Source organism: Apium graveolens, chromosome 10 (genome assembly GCF_009905375.1).
Source record: "Apium graveolens cultivar Ventura chromosome 10, ASM990537v1, whole genome shotgun sequence".
NCBI lineage: Eukaryota > Viridiplantae > Streptophyta > Magnoliopsida > Apiales > Apiaceae > Apium > Apium graveolens.
In genome coordinates this window covers 134,028,793-134,051,387 of record NC_133656.1, presented here as the reverse complement: position 1 = coordinate 134,051,387, position 22,595 = coordinate 134,028,793, and the positions used below count along the sequence as shown (strand labels likewise).

At 33.4% G+C, this 22,595-nt stretch overlaps 1 protein-coding gene across 1 annotated transcript in view; it reads right to left on the bottom strand.

The window, feature by feature from the left end:
- Positions 1-13,352: 13,352 nt before the first annotated feature.
- LOC141691017 (uncharacterized) overlaps positions 13,353-22,595 on the bottom strand; it is a 28,567-nt gene continuing 19,324 nt past the window's right edge. Inside the window, exon 2 of the mRNA XM_074495768.1 lies at positions 13,353-14,503. Within this exon, the coding sequence (XP_074351869.1) occupies positions 13,353-14,503 (1,151 nt within the window). The remainder of the gene's footprint in view (positions 14,504-22,595) is intronic.

The window sequence follows — 22,595 nt, the reverse complement described above, 5'->3', positions numbered from 1 at the left end:
TTTTTTGAATATTTATAAATTAATTTTATTTCACTGGATTACATAAATTTAGGTACAACAATTAGTTTAATATATTTTAAAATATCTTTTTAAATATATGTCATCATTCAAAATCAATTATGCTTGCTTTAATTTAGAGTTGTTTTTGATAGTTATGGACAATAAAAATGAAAAAGCAAAAACTTAGATTTAGACAAGTTGAAAAGGTAAATCATATTCATTTACCTATTTAACGGTAATTTAATTTATATTTAAAATTATAATTCATATACAAACCTTTCACACCATTTCCCATAAATCTTGAGTCTATATCTCAGTTTTGATCTGTGTAAAAGGCATGAACATTGAACTGTATTATGATAGTTATTTTGAATTTGATGAAATCCATACAACTTACATTGAATGAGATTTTTAAACTTGCAAAAACTCTTAATGGGTGATGCAGAGATATTAGTTCGATGAGGTATATTAAGGATGAAGATGATCATGTTCTATTAAATGACGAGGACATAAAAATGAGGTGGGGTAGATATTTTTATGAGTTATTTAAACACAGCCAGAGACATAGATGTTATTTGGAATCAAGAAGTCATCAACATCAAAGGAGTTGACTCTAGTTTGGTTCAAGATATTACTAATGAATAAGTGAAAACAATATTGCCTATGATGGGTAAGGGTAAGGGAAAAATAGTAGGTCTAAATGAGATACCTATTGAGGTTTGGTATTGTTTGGGAGAACTTGGTATACAATGGTTGACAAGTCTCTTTAATAATATTTTTCATTCGGCTAAGATGTCAAATAAGTGGCAGTTGAGTGTGGTGATACCTCTCTAAAAAAATAAAGGGGATGCTGAAAACTGTAGTAGCTACTGTGACATTGAATTATTTAGTTATACAATGAAACTCTGAGATGATGTTATCGAGTTCAAGATTCGAAGGGTAGTTGATATCTAGATAAATCAATATGGTTCCATTCCAAGTCGAACAATAATTGAGGCTATATATCTCATTTGATGTGTTATTGGAAAATATCGGGAACGTATAAAGATCTTCATATGGTGTTTATTGATCTTAAAAAAACTTATGATAGTATACCGAGAGCGGTTATTTGCAGGTGTTTAGAAGCTAAAGGGGTTCCCTCAATTTATATAAGCACAATACAAGATATGTATTTGGAGGAAGGGACATGTGTTCAACGCAAATAGGAGATATTTGCATTTTCCCGGTTGAGCTTGGACTTCATCAACGATGAGTATTAAGTCCACTTTAATTGTATGACTAAATTTCAAATCAAATGATATATTTGATACACCAATTGCATATACATCCATATAATATAAAAAATAAAAGATTAATTATGTATGCATGTATGTACATTAAAATTAGCAAAAAACATTATATATTTGCTAGTTAATGTACTCATAATCTAAATTTGCATCCAATCACGTAAAAATAAATTTAAGATATAATTAAGAACGAAGATCTTGAAATGAAATGAAATGGAATTCACAATCTCCATCATTCTAGTGGTATGTTTATAATGTTTCAACATGCATTTTAAATTATATAGATATGTTATTGATTATAAAAGTGGTTGAAGGGTGAATATTGTTATATTTAGATTTGATTTTCTTTTTTTTATCTAATTTATTAGATTGGGGTTTGTCTTTCAATTAATGGCTAAAACATATTCTAGAAATATTGTGTTTAGATTATAAATTTGATGTTAGATAGGATTATGTTTTAAAAGGACATTTCTTGTGTAGAAAGAGATATAAATTAGTATAGGACAACATTTTATCTTGAAATCTTGTAAACATTTTGTATGATTATATGTTATATTCAGGACGAGAGTTAATATGGGCGTTACAATGTACTTTTCAAGCATCCTATTTGGATTAATTTAAAGAAAAACATGAACCTAAACCTGAAATAAAATTTTAATTTTGTTTTGGGAGGAGAAGATATTTAGATTATATGTTTGATGTACGTAGGATTATGTTTTAAAAGGACATTTCTTGTGTGAAAAGGGATATAAATTAGTATAAGATAACATTTTATCTTAAAGTCCTTCTAAACATTTTGTATGATTTTGTTTTTTATTTAGGATGAGAGTTAATATGGGTAATATAATGTATTTTTCACCGATCCTGTTTGGATTAATTTAAACAAAAACATCAACCTAAACCTGAAATAAAATTTTAATTTTGTTTTCGGAGGACAAGATGCGAACCACTATATGTAATTAATACAAACAAAATATATGAATGATAGAAAAGATAATAAAAGGATATAACAAGAGAAGTTCACGATTCCAGCATATATTTTCTCCTTAAAGCTATTACGGCCCTCACCATATGTGCGAGTCATTAGCCTTTCAGGATAAAATGAGGAAACGACGTTTCTGCACGAACTGCGCCTTCCGCGAACAAGAACGGGCAAGAAACTATCACCGGAAGAGAAAATGGTTTTTGTGTAGGAGGCGGTGGTGAGATATGTTTCGAATGATTAATTAACCCTAAACCTGATAATGATAATATATTGGCTCGAGGGAAACGTGTGCTCTACTTTACGCGTAATTGAATAAAACACGTTAATTAATAATCAAATCTGTAATTGAATCAGAATTATTATTTCTCCAAATCAATTATAATAATTCGTAATAAAAAACGAATGAAGAATTTAAGAGCCCAAGCCCGGTGGAAATTATATTTAGCAAAACTAGTTTATAATTATTCAGGCCAATTTTCTGCTACATTCGTGTCTGCACATCGCACACGCGGGCAAACTCGAAGGATTCACAAGCCTCGGATTTTCCCTCGAAAGCCCAAGATTTGCACCCCCTTGCGCGCACGTAGGTGTTGGAGCAATACATAAGTAACATATTTGAACACTACATAAGTGTTTTACTATATAAAGCTATGCATTCTCCTTTGCAAATTCAATGTGGGACTTTCATTATTCTACACACTTGGAACTAAGGGACTAACTTTGGATGATCATATCTCATCCATCTCTTAGTCATTTTGAGTGATTGAAAGTGCCTTAGAAAGCTCTCGCGGAAGAGAACACGTTCCAAGTGTCATTTGTCGCGCGCACGCGAAATTCATCCACTCAAACTATGGCTCAAATTGACTCGGCAATGTGGGGCTACTACCTATATTTTCCAACACAAGATATCTAGTTAGGTTAGGTTTGGTCCACTCCATTAAGAATGACGAGGAAGTCGTCTAGTAAAAGAGCTCATTATGACCCATGAAAGAATAGAGAGATTCTATGATGGCGTTGATCTGGTAGAGGCTTCTTTAGGATTGGCTCATAGTGTAGTGTATAACTGACCATGACCCGTAACAGCAAAAACATGTTGTCATGGAGTTCAGATCGTAGAGGCATGTTTGAGTCAGGGTAATATTAAGCCCTAGAATGCATATCATGTGATGGTTGATCAATTAGCCATGCAATGTGATCTTGGGAAGGGTACGTGATCTCGCTATAGATTTGGCGACACATTGCGATTCTTCCCCCCACGTGACAAATTGATGCTTGGTCATGAGTCTTTATATAAATAAATATGTGATAGTGGTTTCATGTGAGGTGACCCCTATGTTATACAGTCGCATATCTGCGCTCATTGTGTTATAGCTCAAATTGGATTCTAATGTAAAAACTAATTAAATGCAACCATAAATTGAAATTTGGTATTATATTCATTGTCTAGCAACGTGACCACTAAATTGGATCATAATCCCATTTCAATATTTATTAAATAATGAAATTAATGTCATGCCTTTATGATTCTTCTTTAATTAGGCACATCGGAGGTGGATGACTAATGTTAGAGCTATGCCCATCATAGGTAGGTTCGGTTCACATATGCAGATTTATAAATAATGTTTTACTTAAAAAGTACCCATATGCATCTTGTATGATGAAGTTGTAAATAAATGATGCCTAATATGTAATGTGCAAGTACTACATAAGCGATTACAAAATATTTTAAATGTAGACTCAAGATAATTTTATTAACCAAGTACATAAAAGGATTTGTGTATAAATTAATGGAATGTACTACTTTAATATAGGTTTTATATAATGTTGGTCGAAATATATGATTTAATGTTCAATATATTTTGTTTGCAAGACTATGATCTTAAATAGAGAATTAGGAAAATAAGATTGATAAAAATGCAATTCAAAAATTTATGTCAGATACGTTACAGATATCACAGATAAAAATGAAAAGGATCGTACGGTTACGATAAAATTAGAACATATTTCATGATGAATAATTACATATCCTATTGTCCAAAATTTGAATTTAGGTTAAAGTAAATATGCATACAGATACTAGTTATGTTGTTATCCAGGGGAGCAAATTAATTTGGTTTGGCACGGTGGTATGAATATTTTTCAAGTTCATGTAGTGGTTCTTATTCATATACAATTTTATGTTGGTATGGCTATTGTTTTCTAAGGGGAACTTTTTCAACACCAAAACTAGACAATGAACTATTTCTGCACATATCTATTTGCAAGGTTTCAAGCCATTCCATAGGAATCCTATTTGGTAGCCATGAAATGAAGTTCATAGGAAAAGCATATTTGGAAGCTTTGAATTATTAGGACAAAGATTTGTTTTGTGGTATTGTAAGCAACACCAATATGTATCAATAATATGATAGTTGTTGTGCTCAAGTGCTTTCGATTAGAAATCATGTTATGTATTATTGACAGGTGTTCAATCACAATACTACTGCAATATCCATAGTAACTAATCCACTTAAACATTTTGAAACAAAGCACATGGATATCACATATTACTTTATAAGGGAACATGCAACTAATGGAAATATTGATTTGCAATATCTTCCCAGAAAATAAAGCAATGCGATGACATTTTTAAAAAACCAATAAATAAGTTTACTTTTACTAGGCTTGTCAGTGAAATTGGAATGCTTAATTTATCTTAAATCTTTTATCATTTTGTTGGTTAATTATGGTCAGTGTTATGATATTTATATTGTTTAAGTAGTAGTAGGTTGAAATATGTGTTACAAACATACATCTTAAGATTTATATCTCACCTTGAGCTGGAAATTTAATTCAAAATATTGAGAATAAAAAATTCTACTATTTTGTTTATTTTAAATTGAGAGTTTTAATTAGGTTTTTACATAAGTGAAAATCATAGTAGGTTGGGACTTATTGAATTAGCCATTTCAGAGTTCTCCAAGCAATTCATTTGGTATTTTATAAGTCATTTTTGAGACTTCTTATATAGGCTATATGGGAGTTGTGGAATAGGCCTAATTTGACTTCTATATGGGAGTTTTAAAATAGACTAATTTGGGACTTATCTGATCAGTTCATTTGGGAGTTATGGAATTAGCTTATTTGGGATTTTTAGTTGAAAATTGAGAATTAAATCAATGAGTGTGTAAAACTTTTATCTATTCATTTTACATCTTTTATAATTGAGTATATACAACTGAAATCTTAAAATCTTAATTTCTGATTAGTCACTTGATATACTTTTCTTGCACGGGATACTTCAATTTTTTTTGAATTTATTTCTTTCAAAAAAAATAATTGTTGTGTATATATGCGTGTTTTTATTTGTTCGAGTGATTTAAAGTTATTGATTGCTTTTCAAATTATAACATTAATATGAAGCGTGAGGACCAAATCACATACCAAGTTATCTTTTTTATACCAATTAATTTGATTAACATAGTAGTATTTCATAATGACTCAAATATTTGAAAAGTCTTATGTGATGAGAGTAGTATATTTGAGAGGCATGATATTGAGTTTTTAATGTATAAGGTCTCTTTGAAATTTATTACAAATAATCTATTTGAATATTTAAAAATTAATTTTAGTTAATTGAATTATCATAAATTTAGGTGAAACATTAATTCAAGGTATTTCGAAATATATTTTTTAAATGGATGTCATCATACAAAATCAATTAGGCTTACTAAAAATTAGAACTGTTATCCACTAATGGGGAGTCCATAGGTATGGGCAGTAAAAATGAAAAATGCCAAAACATACATTTAGAGAAATAGAAGAGGTGACTCATTTATTTGTTTATTTGACCATAGTTTAATTTGTAATTAATTTTTTAATACAATTTTGCAGAAAAAAGAACAAAAAACAATTAAAGGGTATTTAATTATGATAGAACATTCAGAGGTTGAATTTTAAAAAAACAAATAAGTTCATGTGTGCTATGTAGAAAGATTAAAAATAACTCTTTAAAATGTGTAGAATTAATATCCATAAAAACAATATCAAAGGATGGAGTCTACTATTTTTTGGCCCAGGAGACATGAATAATAAAATAAAAAGAGTTTTGTTGAAATTTAATTAAAGACCATATTTTTTTGGATGATGTGGTTGTAGCCTAATGTTTACTCCAATGAAGGGTTGATCATTCTGCATGCCACTGCTTGATCAGCACTCTGGTTCACCATCCCTACAGAATTAAGAGGAAAATTGCTAGGCTGCTCAAGAGCTTTCTCAGTCTGTCAACAACAGTAGCTAGATCAAGTTAATACATATACATGTACCAATTTATGTAAAATTCTTAAAACAACACTAACTATTATTTACTAACAATCTTTTTTATGTACCAAATCTAAATATACCTGTGAGATTTCGGCCATTAGTTGGTTTTTCCACCCTTCCATTAAGACAACATATTCCAATATATTCCCTAGTATTGAAGATGCATCGGACTGTAATAGACATATATGTTAGGCTAAAAAAATTAAAATTTAGTTAATTTTAAATCCAAATTAAAGGTGTATATATTCTACCTTTTCAGGATAAGGTAGTTCCTGCTGCAAAATATGCATTTGATCCCAAGTTTTTTTTGGGATGCGTCCCTGTAATAAAATTATATTAAATTGTAGAAATAAAATAAAATCTAAAAAATTATGTGAAAATAAATATATTCACATTTTATTTTTTCTATCTTCATGCAATTGATATTTAGACAAATAAAATTATGTAAAATCCTTCTAACTTTCAATCATTTGTACTCTCTCACCCATTTAGGTACATATTTAAAAAATAATGAAATTAACATAAAAATAAAAAGATTCTCACCCTATTATCTTTACTAGGTCCATTTGGGCGTGCATATACTTGTTCTTCACGAATTTCTTGCTTCATAAAATTTATGAAATTCATAGTATCTTGGTTTGACATTCTTCCTAAATTACAAATCAAATAATATATTAGAAACACCAATTGAATATACATTGATATAATACAAAATACAAAAGATTATTATGTATGCATGTATGTACATTAACATTAAAAAACAACAACTTATATATTTGTTTATTAATGTACTCATAATCTTAATTTCCATCGCATCACCTTCAAATAAATTTGAGATATAACTAAGAAAGAAGAACTTGAAAGGGAATGAAATGAAAATGACATTGTAGTCATTCCACTGGGATATATATAGTGTTTAGACATGAATTTTTAAATTAGATGTATATGTTATTTATTACAAAAGTTGTTGAAGGGTGGATATTGCAATATTTAGATTTGATTTGATCTTCTTTTATTTAATGTATTAGATTCGGGTTTGCGTTTCAATTAATGGCTAAACGAGATTCTTGAAAGATTGTGTTTAGATTATATATTATTTGACGTTAGGATTATGTTTTAAAAGGACACTTCTTGTGTGGAAAGAGATATAAATTAGTACATGATAACATTTGATCTTAAAATCCTCGTGAATATTTTCTATGATTTTGTGTTATATTAAGAGTTAATATTGTTATTACAATGTAATTTCAAGGATCCTATTTCAATTAATTTAAAAAAAAACATCAACCTAGAATGCATAGGGTGCGATCCTTGATAATTTAGCCATGCAATGTGATCCTAGGAAGGGTACGTCATCTCGCTATAGACTTGGCAAAATATAAAGATTCTTCTTCCCACTTGACCACTTGTTTCTTGGCGAGGTGACCCCTATGTTATATAGTAGCATATCCTTGCTCATTGCATTGTAGCTCGGATTCGATTATCATGTAAAAATTGATTAAATGCAACCACAAATTGAAAAAAGATATCATATTTATTTTGTAGCGATGAGACCCCTAAGTTGGATCACATCTCCATTTATTTCTTTGTTAAAAAATTGTAGTAATGTCATTCCTTTATGAAGCATCTTTAATTAGGGATATAAGGGGATGCATGCCTAATGCTAGAGCCAGGTAGGTTAGGATGACTTATCCATATGTATAAATATTATTTTACTTGTAAAGTACTCACATGCATCTTAGCATTCCCAAAAAATTTCTTAGCTCAACTCTAATTCTATCATCATCTCCTACACGTTGGAACTTGTGATTCATTCTTATGACAACTCATTTTTGAAATGACCTAGTATGGACTTTATCCATTATAGTCTTTCCCCTGGGTCTTATAGGAGTTTTATCTACAAGTATAATATACCAAAAAAACCAATGATAGTGATAGTTAAATAATATCGTAAATTAAAGTGCAATTTATGCAACTAAAATTTACAGTCAACCTAATTCATTATTTTACCCTGGCTTTAATTCATTATTTTACCATACTTAAAATAATGAATAAAATTGTTAAGTTACTTTTCATTATTTTCAGAGTCCACATAATTCAAAGTCAATATTACGCAACATTATCGAATAAAACTTAAAAATCCAACACAAATTTACATACCTTCAACATCTTCATTTTCAAATAATGGAAACTCATCTTCATTTCCCGCATTTCCAGCCTCTCTTTGATTTACAGAGTCGCTTCCACTTGTAACACTATTTTCATTATCTTCTCTCTGGCGCTTCCTCATACTATTATAAGCAAGCATCATTCCTGGTCCTTGCAGTGATGGTAGTTGAATGGTACATGGTGGTGCAGGTTCCGTAAGGACTGCTTCTTTGGCTTCCTTGTCAGTTGCATCATTGTTGCTTGCAGTTAAACCGTTTGCTTGTGAGCGAGTTCTTGGTCTAGCACGAGGTTGTTTTTTTCTCAGCTTTCTTTATTTTCTGAAAATGAACATACAATTACAAAATTAAATTACAAGTGGAAATTAGTTTATTCTTATAAGCAGAAATAACCAAGTAAAACTGGATTGACAGACCTTTTTGGGTTTTTCCAATGTTTCATCTTCGCTCTGTTCCTCATGTTCAGGAATGTAATCCTGATCGCAACATTCGTCTTGAGTTATTGCATCTCTCTCTTGCACCTTTTCTTTCCCTTTAATCTTTTTCAATGTCTCTCTGAAACCAATTGCTAGTGCAGGTAAATTGTGTTTCATAAAAACTTCATTATTTCGCATGACATTTAGAATTTTCTTTCTCTCGTACTTTGTCAAATTATTGATGTTTGCAGCATGCATCTTATCTGAATCTATCATCGGTGGTGGAGGGGGTAAATCCATTTCCTGGAAATAAATAACAAGAAAGTCAGTGAGTTTTGGCAGGGTAATAAATTAAGTAAGAAATAGTTATGAATTAAAAAAATATATAAACCTATTTACATAGAGAATCCATCGAGACACAAATAAATCTTAAGATTGATATATGAAGTACTCATCAATTCAAAAAGTTCATCATCTCTCTAATTATATTAAAAAGATTAAAATTATTTAGAATATTCATCATTTCTCAACTATGTTATAATATTTCAATTATTTACATAAAAATCCTATTACTTTGAAAGCTAAGTGAAATGCTAATGGAAAAAAAAACCAATAATTGATAAAATGTAAGAATTTGATGTCAATGACACATCCATTGCTTCTTTCTTTTCCTGGTCATCTTATCTTAAATATTTTTTATGTAAACTGGATTCTCTATTTATATAAACCAAACATTGTCCAGGGACAAGAAAGCATAAAAAGAGATTTCAAAATTAATTTAAATGTTTATTACTGTAAAATAGTCTGCTGAATTTTAAATAAACCAGTTTGGTGGAAAAATTATTAACGCAATTATTATTTAAATAAAACTGGATAATATTTTCATTTGTTGTTTCATCTTCAGCTGGTGGATCACATATATCCAGTCTCCTCTTAACATTAGCTGAGCTCAGACTCACAAGTGCTTCGCTAACTTCTTTTTGATTTATCACAGGTGCTTCTTCGCTAACTTGTTTTTTGATTTGTCACCGGCACTGACTTCTTACGGCTGGTCACTCCAGCTGACCTCTGTTTCACAGTTGAATCACTAGCTTGTGGATTTTTGACTTGTTGCGTATTAATGCATGGTGACATCCTTGGACTGCAGACAACTGGTTTCTTGTTCCTTTTTATTATAGTTCATGAGTGGTCACATGCATCCTCTTTGGCACTCCTAAAATACAAGTAAAATAGAAAATTAACCAAACATAGCTATGTTGCAGAAAAACACGTTTATACATAAAATTTTGACTAAATTAATAAACATAGTTATGATTTATGATACCTGCAAATAGATTAAGCCTTGGCCTTACAAGTACATGTGGTTGCGTCTTTAATGACTCGATTTTCTTGTCGACCATATTATCGATTTACAAATCCAGGTGGCCACCATTTCCTGCCCTGTCAACCACTTTACACAGCTCCGCATCAGTTTTGAACATTTCCCAGTGACCATTCTCAGCATTCCTCCTATATAAACCTCCAATTTCAGTATATTGGAGGTCATCCCTGATAAACTCCATCAGTACTGGTAAAGATAGTAGTTCAGGGTTAGCGATTATAACAGTCTCTTCTCCGCCAATATATCTCGTTTGCTGAAATTTGCCCTTATGGTTAAATCTGAGTTTAACTATTTCTTCCAACATCCTACAACAATTAGAAAAACAACAATCAAATCATTACTGAGCATACAGAGAAAAGTCAAGTACAAGTAATAAATAAAATCAATTATTAGTATAAATTCGGTTAACAGTGCAGACAATAGTCGAGTGTGTAAAAAAGATAAATAATGCAAGTACAACTAAAAGCATTAACAGAAGCATAATTTTTCATCTTACTGGGAATAGATAAATAATGCAAGTATAACTAAAAACATTAACAGACACATAATTTTTCAACTTAATTAGCAGTACATTACAATTTCCTTATGATTATACAATTCCTTAAATAAACTGGTGTATAATAATTAGGAAGCAGTTTCCTTAAGTTCCCTAGGTGGAATACGAACTTTCCTAATTGGTACATCATCCCTACACCAATTAACAACATCAGTAACTTGATTTCCTAATCCATAACCACGGCGAATCTCTTCTAAAACTAGATCTTTTTGAGTTTCTTCGTCTACAACTACGTCGTCACACAAGTCCCTGGCAATTTCTTGATAACATTATAGAACCCCTTCTCAACTGGATCTTCTATATATAACACATGTTGCACTTGTGAAGCCATAACATAGGGATCATTTTTGTGGGTCATTCGGTTAAAATTGACCTTAGTCAGGACATACAATTCCTTCTCTTCATACCAACAACACTTAAACAAAATAACTGAAAATTCTCCATAATAATCAATTTCTAGTATATCGTCGATTGCTCCGTAATAATTGACTTCACTTGTGATAGGTTGCTGATCTTTTGAACTTGCAAAGCTGGTAGTCAAGGCAATAAGAAACACGCCACTATTTTGCGTTGTACACTTACTATCTTCAAACTTTGTATGGTATCGGTATTCATTTATAACATATCCAGTAAACCTCTTAGCCACTGGATTAGGGCCCATTGCAAGAACTATTGTTTGTTTTAAATTTCCTTCTTTTTTCTCAACCTCTGCCTTTAACTACCTCCAAAATTCGTCGGTGTGCTCTCTCTCTCTCATATTTTTTTGATGTTGCATGAGTGTCAATTATTGATCGATGTTCCCTGTAATAAACATGGTTAGTAAAGATTTTTCCTACTTCTCGATTAAATTCAAACTAGAACTTAAAAACTTACTCGATTAAATTTTCAATTTCCTTGTTCCTGTAATTAAATAGGATGTACCGATGACATATCCACCACTGGGAATCTTTAAGATGAACATATTTTCCCTCCTTATTTCTTCTTATACCAATCGGATACTCCATCTTTTGAGGACAACTTTCAGATTTAACCGAACACTTGGTAATTTCCCCGCTCCTTCACAGCCTAGGAATCTTGAACAAAAAATCAAACATTCTTCTAAGAGATAACCTTCGGTAATGGATGCCTCAGGTTTACTTTTGTTGCAAACATACGACTTCAGTTTACATAAATAACGCTCGACATAATACATGCATCTAAGATATGCCGGTCAACCTAATTCAATTTCCTTACATAAATGAACCGGAAGATGCACCATTATATCGAAGAAAGAAAGCAAAAAAATCGTCTCAAATTGGCAAAGAACTTCTACAATTTCATTTTGTAGTTTCTTGAGGTCATCCAAATCAACAACTTTGCTCCAAACACCTCTTAAGAATCTACTGAATCTTATTAAAGGTAAAGCCACCTCGGGTTTTAACGTTTTCTTCACTGCACACTGCAATAAATAATGCAGTATAAAATGAGCATCGTGGCTCTTATACCCCGTGACTTTCCTCTCATCCATGCTCACGTACCAGCTGACATTAGCAGCCCAACCATAGGGCAATTTAGCACTCTGCAATACTGAGTAGAATAATTCTTTCTCCATGCTCGTTTTGTCAAATATGGCAGCCTTGAACTCAATGTGTTTCCCATCAGCTGATACGACTGGATGGAGGACCTTCCTGATCCCCATTTCCTGTAGATCCTTTCGAGCATTCAAGTGGTCTTTTGATTTCCCTCCAATATTTAACAAAGTACCAATTATTTTATCACAAATAATTTTTTCTATGTGCATAATATCGAGGTTATGACGATATAGATTGTGACTCCAATATGGTAACTCGAAAAATATTGATTTTTTTACAAGGGGAATCATTTTTAACCTTCTTGATCTTATTCTTCCCAAATTTATTTTCAGATCCTGCCAATAATTCCTCAATTTATGTCCCTATTAATGCATTTGGACATGTTTCCAATTCAAATTCCCCTTTGAACCTAATTTTATCAAACCTCCACCTATGATCGATACACAAAACTTTTCAATGACCCATATAACACATCTTTTTACTATTTTTGAGATACATCGAAGATGTCTCGTAATGGCATACTGGACAAGCTAATTTTCCCTTCGTGCCCCAGCCCGATAACATCGCATATCCTGGAAAATCACTTATGGTCCATAAGGCAGTTGCCCGTAAATTGAATATTTCATTCGTGAAGGCATCATAAGTTTGTATGCCTTACTCCCATAATTCCTTTAAATCTGAGATAAGAGGCTACAAATATATGTCAATCCTATTCTTCGGAGACTCTTGACCGGGGATAATTGTCGAAAGAATCAAATTTTCCGTCTTCATACTCAACCAAGGTGGCGGATTGTAGTTTACCAAAACAACTGGCCATGTGCTATGAAGTGTACTCATTGTACGATAAGGACTAAACCCATCTGCTGTTACACCTAATCTAATGTTTCTGTTTTCTGATAAAAACTGAGGATACTTAGCATCCAACGTCTTCCATGCCTCGGCATCAGCTGGATGTCTAAGTTTACCATCAGTTTTTCGTCCCACAGCATGCCAAATCATAAGCTCTGAATAATCCTTGGACATGAACATCCTTCGCAGCCTAGGTTTTAATGGAAAATAACGCATCACCTTGGCTGGTACTCTACTACTTACCTTCTCCAAATCATTTTCAGCCGCCCCTTTCTTTTCCCCTAAAATCCACCTCGAAACGCCACAAGTTTTGCACGCATCTTCCTTTTCATTTACTCGCCAATAAATCATACAATCATTTGGGCAGGCGTGAATCTTATGGTAATCAAGACCTATATCTTTAATGATACTTTTTGCAGCATTAAAAGATAAAGGTATATGGGCTTGTGGGAAACTTTCTCTTAACAAATCTAAGAGATCCCCGAATCTAGATTCGGTGATTCCATGTACACATTTCAAAGAATACAACCTAATGATAAAACTTAAGCTCAAAAATTTGGTGTAGCCTGGATATAATGGTTGTTTACCCTCTTCAAAGTGACGGTACAATTTCTCAGCATTGGAAGTTGGCCCACTAGAATGGACATCTTCACCGTTCCGCATATCTCCAACTGTCCGGCGCATCAACTCATCGAGATTATCTCCCAAATTTGTACCAACTTCATCCATATCTTCATTTGTTTCGAGATGTTCGTGGGAAATGTCAAAAATCCATTTCGCAGAAAATTCCCACGGACCATTGTAGATGAGATGATCATATATTATATCTTGAGGATGCCACTTGTTATTCTTAGAAAATTTGCAAGGACAAGTTATTTCATCACCTATGGTGAATCTAAAAAACGCATTTTGAATAAAATCTCTTACACCACTCATATATCTCTCGCTAAATTTTGGGAGTTCTGTCCACATGTTATCCTCGCCGTCCATAACTATAAAAAAGTTAAAAAATCTTAAAAGTATTGTCAGTCGTCAATGATTAGTACTAATATAGCAAAGGTACCAATGCTAATATTGTCAGTCATCTACACATTCTATGCGCCATGTCTACGGGTACTATAAATTCTTTAATAGAAATATATGTTCCAGAGGTTCTTGCAAGTTGCAAGAATGTATTAATACATGCTTATTGATACATGCTTATTGTGAGTGGAGGAACATATAGAGACAGAGAGACTGTGTTAATGAGACTTAAAGAGAAAGAGATGGATAGATAGAGAGAGAGATAGAAAGATGTAGAGATAGGGAGAGAGAGAGAGAGAGAGAGAGAGAGAGAGAGAGAGAGAGAGAGAGAGAAAGAGAGAGAGAGAGAGAGATAGAGAGAGAGAGAGAGAGAGAGAGAGAAAGAGAAAGATGCAGAGAGATGCAGAGAGATACAAATACACATACACATAAACATACACATGTAGATACAGAGAGGGGGACCTTAACACATCCACATTCAATAATCTACAAACAAAATCAAACTAAAGCAAGTTAGAATAGTACCTTAATTGAAGATCTAATTCAGCCCGAACCCTAATTGAATCTCTTGAACCCTAATTGAGCTCCTCATTTAATTTTCAGCTTTTCCACAGAGTCTTGAACCCTATTTGAACCTGAATCTCTTGAACCAAAACTGTAATTTAGGACAAGGCGGCAAAATTTAGGACAACTGAATAATTTGGGCTTCAGCCCTTTGGACTTGGGCCAAAAAATATTTATTTGGACGTTGGCCCATTGGACTTGGGCCAAAAAATGTATAATTTGTGTAATTATCTCAAAAAAATGTTTAATTTTTTTTTTATTTTTATATATATTGTTCATTTTGAAATTATTATCTGAATTTTATAAATATTGTTTCTATTTCATGTGAATAATAAAAATATATATTAAATAGTGTTACATTTTATAATTTATACACTCATTCAGAGTTAAAATTAAAATAAATAAATAAAATCCAAATAATAATGGTACAACCCTAAAATCGATAGTTTCTAACATCCGTACGGATGGATCGTCGAAATTTTAATTTAAAATAATTGATACTTCATTCGGGAGGCATACAGGGCATAATGTATTTTGACTACTTTGACTGCTATATTATCCCACAAAATAAATAAATAAAATCTTAATAATAATGGTAAACCCCTAAAATCGATATTTTCTAACATTCGTATTGACAGATCGTCGAAATTTTAATTTAAAATAATCGATACTTCATTCGGGACGCATACATGGCATAATGTATTCTGACTCCTTTGACTGCTATATTATCCCATAAAATAAATAAATAAAATCTTAATAATAATGGTAAACCCCTAAAATCGATAGTTCTAACATCCGTACTGACTGATCGTCGAAATTTTAATTTAAAATAATCGATACTTCATTCGGGACGAATACAAGGCATAGCGTATTCTGACTGCTTTGACTACTATATTTTCCCACAAAATAAATAAATAAAATCCTAATAATGATTATACACCCATAAAATCGATAGTTTCTAACATCCGTACAGACGGATTGTCGAAATTTTAATTTAAAATAATCGATACTTCATTGAGGACAGTAGCGCTTGTAAGGTATAGTGTATTTTAACTGCTTCAACTGCTATATTATCCCTCAAAATAAATAAATAAAATGCTAAAAATGATGGTACACCCCTAAAATCAATAGGTTCTAACATCCGTACGGACGGATCGTCAAAATTTTAATTTAAAATAATCGATATTTCATTCGGGACGCATACAGGGCATAATGTATTTTGACTGCTTTGACTGCTATATTATCCCACAAAATAAATAAATAAAATCCAAATAATGATGGTACACCCCTAAAATTGATATTTTCCAACATCAGTACGGACGGATCGTCGAAATTTTAATTTAAAATAATCGATACTTCATTCGGGGAAGTAGCGATTACAAGGCATAGTGTATTTTGACAGCTTTGACTGCTATATTATCCCTCAAAATAAATAAATAAAATGCTAATAATGATGGTACACCGCTAAAATTGATAGTTTCTATCATCCGTATGGACGGATCGTCGAAATTTTAATTTAAAATAATCGATACTTCATTCGGGGAAGTAGCGATTACAAGGCATATTGTATTTTGACTGCTGTGACTGCTATATTATCCCTCAAAATAAATAAATAAAATGCTAATAATGGTGGTATACCCCTAAAATAGATAGTTTCTAATATCTGTACGGACGGATCGTCAAAATTTTTATATGAAATAATCGATACTTCATTCAGGACGCTAGCGCAAATAAGGCTTGGTCTATTCTGACTACTTTGACTAATATAAAATCTTGCAAAATAAATATAAAAAAATTATAATAATGATAGTACACACCTAAAATCGATTATTTTTAACATTCGTACGGACGGATCGTCGAAATTTTATTTTTAAAAAATTAAAGGAGTTAAAAGAGCCTTTACTTTTAGTAGAAATGAATTATTTCTATAAGGTTATATTTAAATAATGTGGAATAAAACACATTGTCTTCCTTGGGGTCCATATGGGGACCCCCTGCCACGTTAGCAGGGTCCCACTGCCACATTAGCATATTGGGCCCACATGGGGTCCCCCGGCCACATCAGCAGGGCCCCTGCCACGTCATCAGGGTGGGGCCCACGTGTGCGCCCACCTGCCACATCAGCAGGGACCCGCTAATACGTCAGCATGGTGGGGTCCATATGGGGGACCCACCCGCCACGTCAGCGGGGCCCCCTGCCACGTCAGCAGAGTGGGGCCAACACGGGGGACCCACCTGTCACGTTAACAGGGGTCCACCTGCCACGTAAGCAAGGTGGGACCCAAATAGGGTGACTCAGTTGCCATGTTAGCAGGGACCACTTGCCACGTCAGCAGTGTGGGGACCCAGCTCAACCACATCAGCATTTATTTATTTATTTTTTAGTAAAAAATTGAATATTTTTATCAATATATGTATTGGCAATACTTTACGAGACCTGTGCTAATATAATTAAAACATGTTGCAGCATGGTACATTATTATATAGCTACTGCAACATTATCTACGGCAACATCACGTAATTACGTGGTAGAAGGCCGTTTATGGCATAGTGAATGTAGTATATGTTGGGTTTCGAAGGCATAAAATGCATCGGATAAACGTAAATAAAACAAAAAAATTCGAAACCCAAAAACAGGATCCATGTATAATTATGGGAAGATTATGGAGATAACGAATCATACCTTTCAAGAGCCTAACTTTCACGAACTCAACGGAGATCCTAGCTATCACGCTTTGTGTCTACCTCTCGGAGAAACACCTCTATGGTATCCACACGAGCACCTTCAAGAACGTCTCACGAACTTGACTACGGAATGGATATACTAGCCTCCTTCTTGACGATCTGAATTGCCTCTGCCTCTCTTTGCTGCTAGGGTTTTCTCAGAAACGTACAAGCCTCTTTAACCTATCATTATGTATTTATAATGGCTGATTAAAAAGGCCCATAACAGCAAAGCCCAACCCTAGTAGATATTGGATTAAATAATAAAAACAAATTTCTATTATTTAGTTAATAACTAAGTCATACTTAATTATTATGGGCAAAAACATTCCTTTTAATTCGAATTTATTTTATCTCAATTATAATAAAATTCAAATAATCATCAATTAATTTAAATCCATAATTTAAATTAACTATTCCATTAAGTGCTCTATTTGTGAGACCCTATAGGCTATTATTTAATTGGCAATAATTTTATTCTCTAATAAAATTATAAACAATGAGCGGTATCTAGTAATACATCATTGTTACCCAATTAAACAATAATTAAATCGTGATTAGATAAAACCTTTCGTGATTAATATTTTTCGTGTAATATAATCCCTTTAACCATACATATTATAGATTAAACTCGAGGCATGTATTTAGTCATCCTCTTCAACATTTAATCCGGGTTTACTTGATCCATGAGTAGATTATCAAGACAAATCATTATTTGAGCATGGCCATGCTTTTATAATCTCACTCAATCAAGAGGCCAATAATATCTCTACTAATTATAGGAGGGTTAAATCCTTTATCTATCATTCATATTTCTCATACGACTCATGATATACCCGATGTCCACTTTTATCATCACCCGATCAAAAGTAACTTTTTTTTTTTTTTTTTTTTTGCTAAATCAAAAGTAACTTTTAATGTAGTCAAAGTATATTAATCCTCATATAGAAATATAATGATTTCAAGTCAAAGGATCATTACACCATTATCACTGTGAGTCTTTCTTATGACTTTATTAAACATGAAGAATCTCACTGTGGGTCTGTCCAGTACCATGTACTCTCACATGTACCTATGTATTGACTTTAGTATCCCCATACTTATAACCAATGAGATGTTGTTATCTTGTCAAACAACATACTAATCTATCTATGTATTATTATTGTCCTATATAATAATACTTGACTAGGGACCTTTAAGAATATGATATATTATATAATCTCAAGTTCAAGTCATGTACTTAAACTATACAATTTGTATCATGATTCTAAGGACATTTATTATGCTAACAAAATATCGCAGTAATTAAGGTCATAATAAATACATTTATTGAATGATCAACTGACATAAAGATTATAAAAGAATAATGTATTGCCTCTAGGGCACCTACACTAACAATCTCCCACTTGCACTAGAGCCAATCACCCATATATCTAATACCCATGGAACTAGTGTGACCATCGTGCTTTTGCTGTGACAAGCCTTTGGTCAGTGGGTCTGCAATGTTATCATTTGTGTGCACTTTACATATGTGTATATCACCCCTTTCATTAATCTCTCGAATAAGGTGAAATCTCCTGAGTATATGTTTAGCCCGAGAGTGTGATCTAGGTTCTTTAGCCTGTGCAATGGCTCCATTATTATCGCAGTATAGATCAATGGGATCTGCGATCGATGGAACCACTCCCAAATCAGAAATGAACTTTCGAAACCAAACGGCCTCCTTAGCTGCTTCACAAGCTGCAATGTACTCAGCCTCCATTGTAGAATCAACTACTGTTTCTTGCTTTGAACTCTTCCAGCTTACAGCACCTCCGTTTAGACAAAACACAAAACCAAACTGTGATACAGTATCATCTCTGTCTGTTTGGAAACTTGCATCGGTGTAACCTTTTATAACAAGTTTCTCTTCTCCTCCATACACCAAGAATGAATCTTTAGTTCTTTTCAGGTACTTAAGAATATTCTTAACTGCCGTCTAGTGACCTTCACCCGGATTAGACTGGTATCTGCTCGTCATGCTCAAAGCATACGAGACATCTGGGCGAGTACATACCATTGCATACATGATAGATCCAATTGCTGAAGCATATGGAACTTTATTCATGTGGTCCTTCTCATCCAATGATTTTGGACACTGGTCCTTAGAGATCGTTATCCCTTGAGACACGGGGACATATCCCCTTTTTGCATTTTGCATTCCAAAATGATGCAAAACCTTATCAATGTATGTGCTCTGACTTAGACCGATCATCCTTCTAGATCTTTCTCTATAGATCCTCATTCCTAGAATATAGGATGCCTCTCCTAAGTCTTTAATGGAGAAATTGCTCCCTAACCAAGTCTTAACAGCCTTTAGAATGTCATTCCCCATTAGTAGTATATCATCAACATATAGTACTATCAATGCCACATAGCTCCCACTAACCTTCTTGTAAACACACAGTTCATCTTCGTTTTGAACAAAGCCATACTCTGTGACTATTTCATCAAAACGGATATTCCATCTCCTAGAGGATTGCTTCAATCCATAAATGGATCGACATAATTTACATACCTTGCCAGCATTCCTTGGATCGACAAAACCCTCAGGTTGTGTCATGTACACATCCTCTTCAAGGCTTCCATTAAGGAAAGCTGTTTTGACATCCATTTGCCAGATTTCATAATCATGGAATGCTGCAATGGCAAGTAAAATCCTTATAGACTTGACCATAACCACTGGTGAGAAAGTTTCATCATAGTCAATACCATGAATTTGTTTGAAACCTTTTGCAACCAGCCTAGCTTTATAGGTCTGAACATTTCCATCTATGCCCTTTTTCTTCTTAAAAACCCATTTGCACCCTATGGGTTTTACCCCTTCAGGTGGATCAACAAAAGTCCATACTTGGTTTTCGTACATGGAATCTATCTCGGATTTCATGGCTTCAAGCCATCTCTTAGAGTCTGGACTGTTCATAGCATCTTGGTATGTGAGAGGCTCATCTTCATCTATGAGCATCAAATCACCACATTGAGTCATGAGAAATCCATATCTCTCTGGCTCATGGCGAAATCTACCAGATCTACAAACAACCTGTGTTTGTTGAGCATTATCATTATTCTGCTCTTGTTCCACTTCAGGTTCAATGCTATTTTGCGGTTCTCGATCTTCATCGAGATCTATAGTTCTCCCACTATTTCTTTTGGAAACAAAATCTCTTTTCATGAAGACAGCATCTCGAGCAATAAACACTTTCTGCTCAGAAGGACTATAAAAATAATACGCCTTTGTTTCATTAGGGTATCCTACAAAAATGCACTCTTCGGATTTAGGTCCAAGCTTGTCAGATTCTTGACGTTTCACAAACGCCTTACATCCCCAAACTTTCATAAAGTTCATGCCTGACCGTTTCTCCTTCCATATCTCATATGGAGTCTTTTGAACCTTCTAAGTAGGAACACAGTTAAGTGTGAAAGCCGTTGTTTTTAGAGCGTAACCCCAGAAACTAATTGGAAGATCTGCATGACTCATCATCGATCGCACCATGTCCAATAAGGTGTGATTTCTCCTCTCTGAAACTCCATTCCATTGAGGTGTTCCTGGCGGAGTGAGTTGTGATACAATACCACACTTTTTCAAATACTCTCTAAATTCAGTGCTTAAGTATTCACCCCAACGATCGGATCGTAAGATCTTAATACTTGCATCTCCACCTATTTGCTTCTCTACTTCAACCTTATATTCTCTAAATTTTTCAAAAGAATCGGATTTGTTCTTCATAAGATATACATATCCATATCTACTGAAATCATCAGTAAATGTTATGAAGTAGTAGTAGCCTCCTCTAGCCATTACACGCATTGGGCCACATACATCACTATGTATTAGCTCCAGACGTTTAGTGGCCCTTTGACCCTTACCAGTGAAAGGGGCTTTAGTCATCTTACCAAGCAAACAAGATTCGCATTCTTGGTATGATTCAAAATCAAACTTATCCAAGTATCCATCTTTATGTAATTTGGATATGCGTTTCTCATTTATGTGGCCTAGACGACAATGCCAGAGGTATGTTTGATTTGGGTCATTCATTTTAAGTCGTTTGTTTTCTATATTACAGACAGGGTTATCTAAATCAAGAACATATAAACCACTAAATAAATGCGCAACACCATAGGTTAAATCATTCAAAGCAAAAGAGCAACTGTTGTTTTTTATTGTAAACGAAAAACCTTTCTTGTCCAAACAAGAAACATAAATAATGTTTCTGCGAATCGCAGGCACGTAAAAACAGTCTTCTAGTTCTAAAACAAGCCCAGAGGGCATAGATAAATAATAAGTCCCTACAGCTAAAGCAACAACTTTTGCTCCATTGCCTACTCTTAGGTCCACTTCTCCCTTAGCCAAAGTTCTACTCCTCTGCAGGCCCTGCACATTTATACAAATGTGAGAAGCACATCCAGTATCAAATACCCAAGATGTAGAAATAGACAAATTGACTTCTATAACATAAATACCTGATCCAGAAATCTGAACTGCTTTCATTTTCTTCAGATCCTCCAAGTAAATTGGACAGTTTCTCTTCCAGTGACCATCTTTCTTACAGTAGTGACATTCACCCTTGGCCACACCACCTTTAAGCTTTAAAGCCTGTTTGGGACCTGACTTTGGCTTGGGTATAGAATCAGATCCAATCTTCTTCTTACCCTTCCATTTTCCCTTCCCTTTGGCCTTACCTTTATTTCCCACCATCAGTATGGGAGCAGGTTCAGCTGTCTTCATGTTGGTCT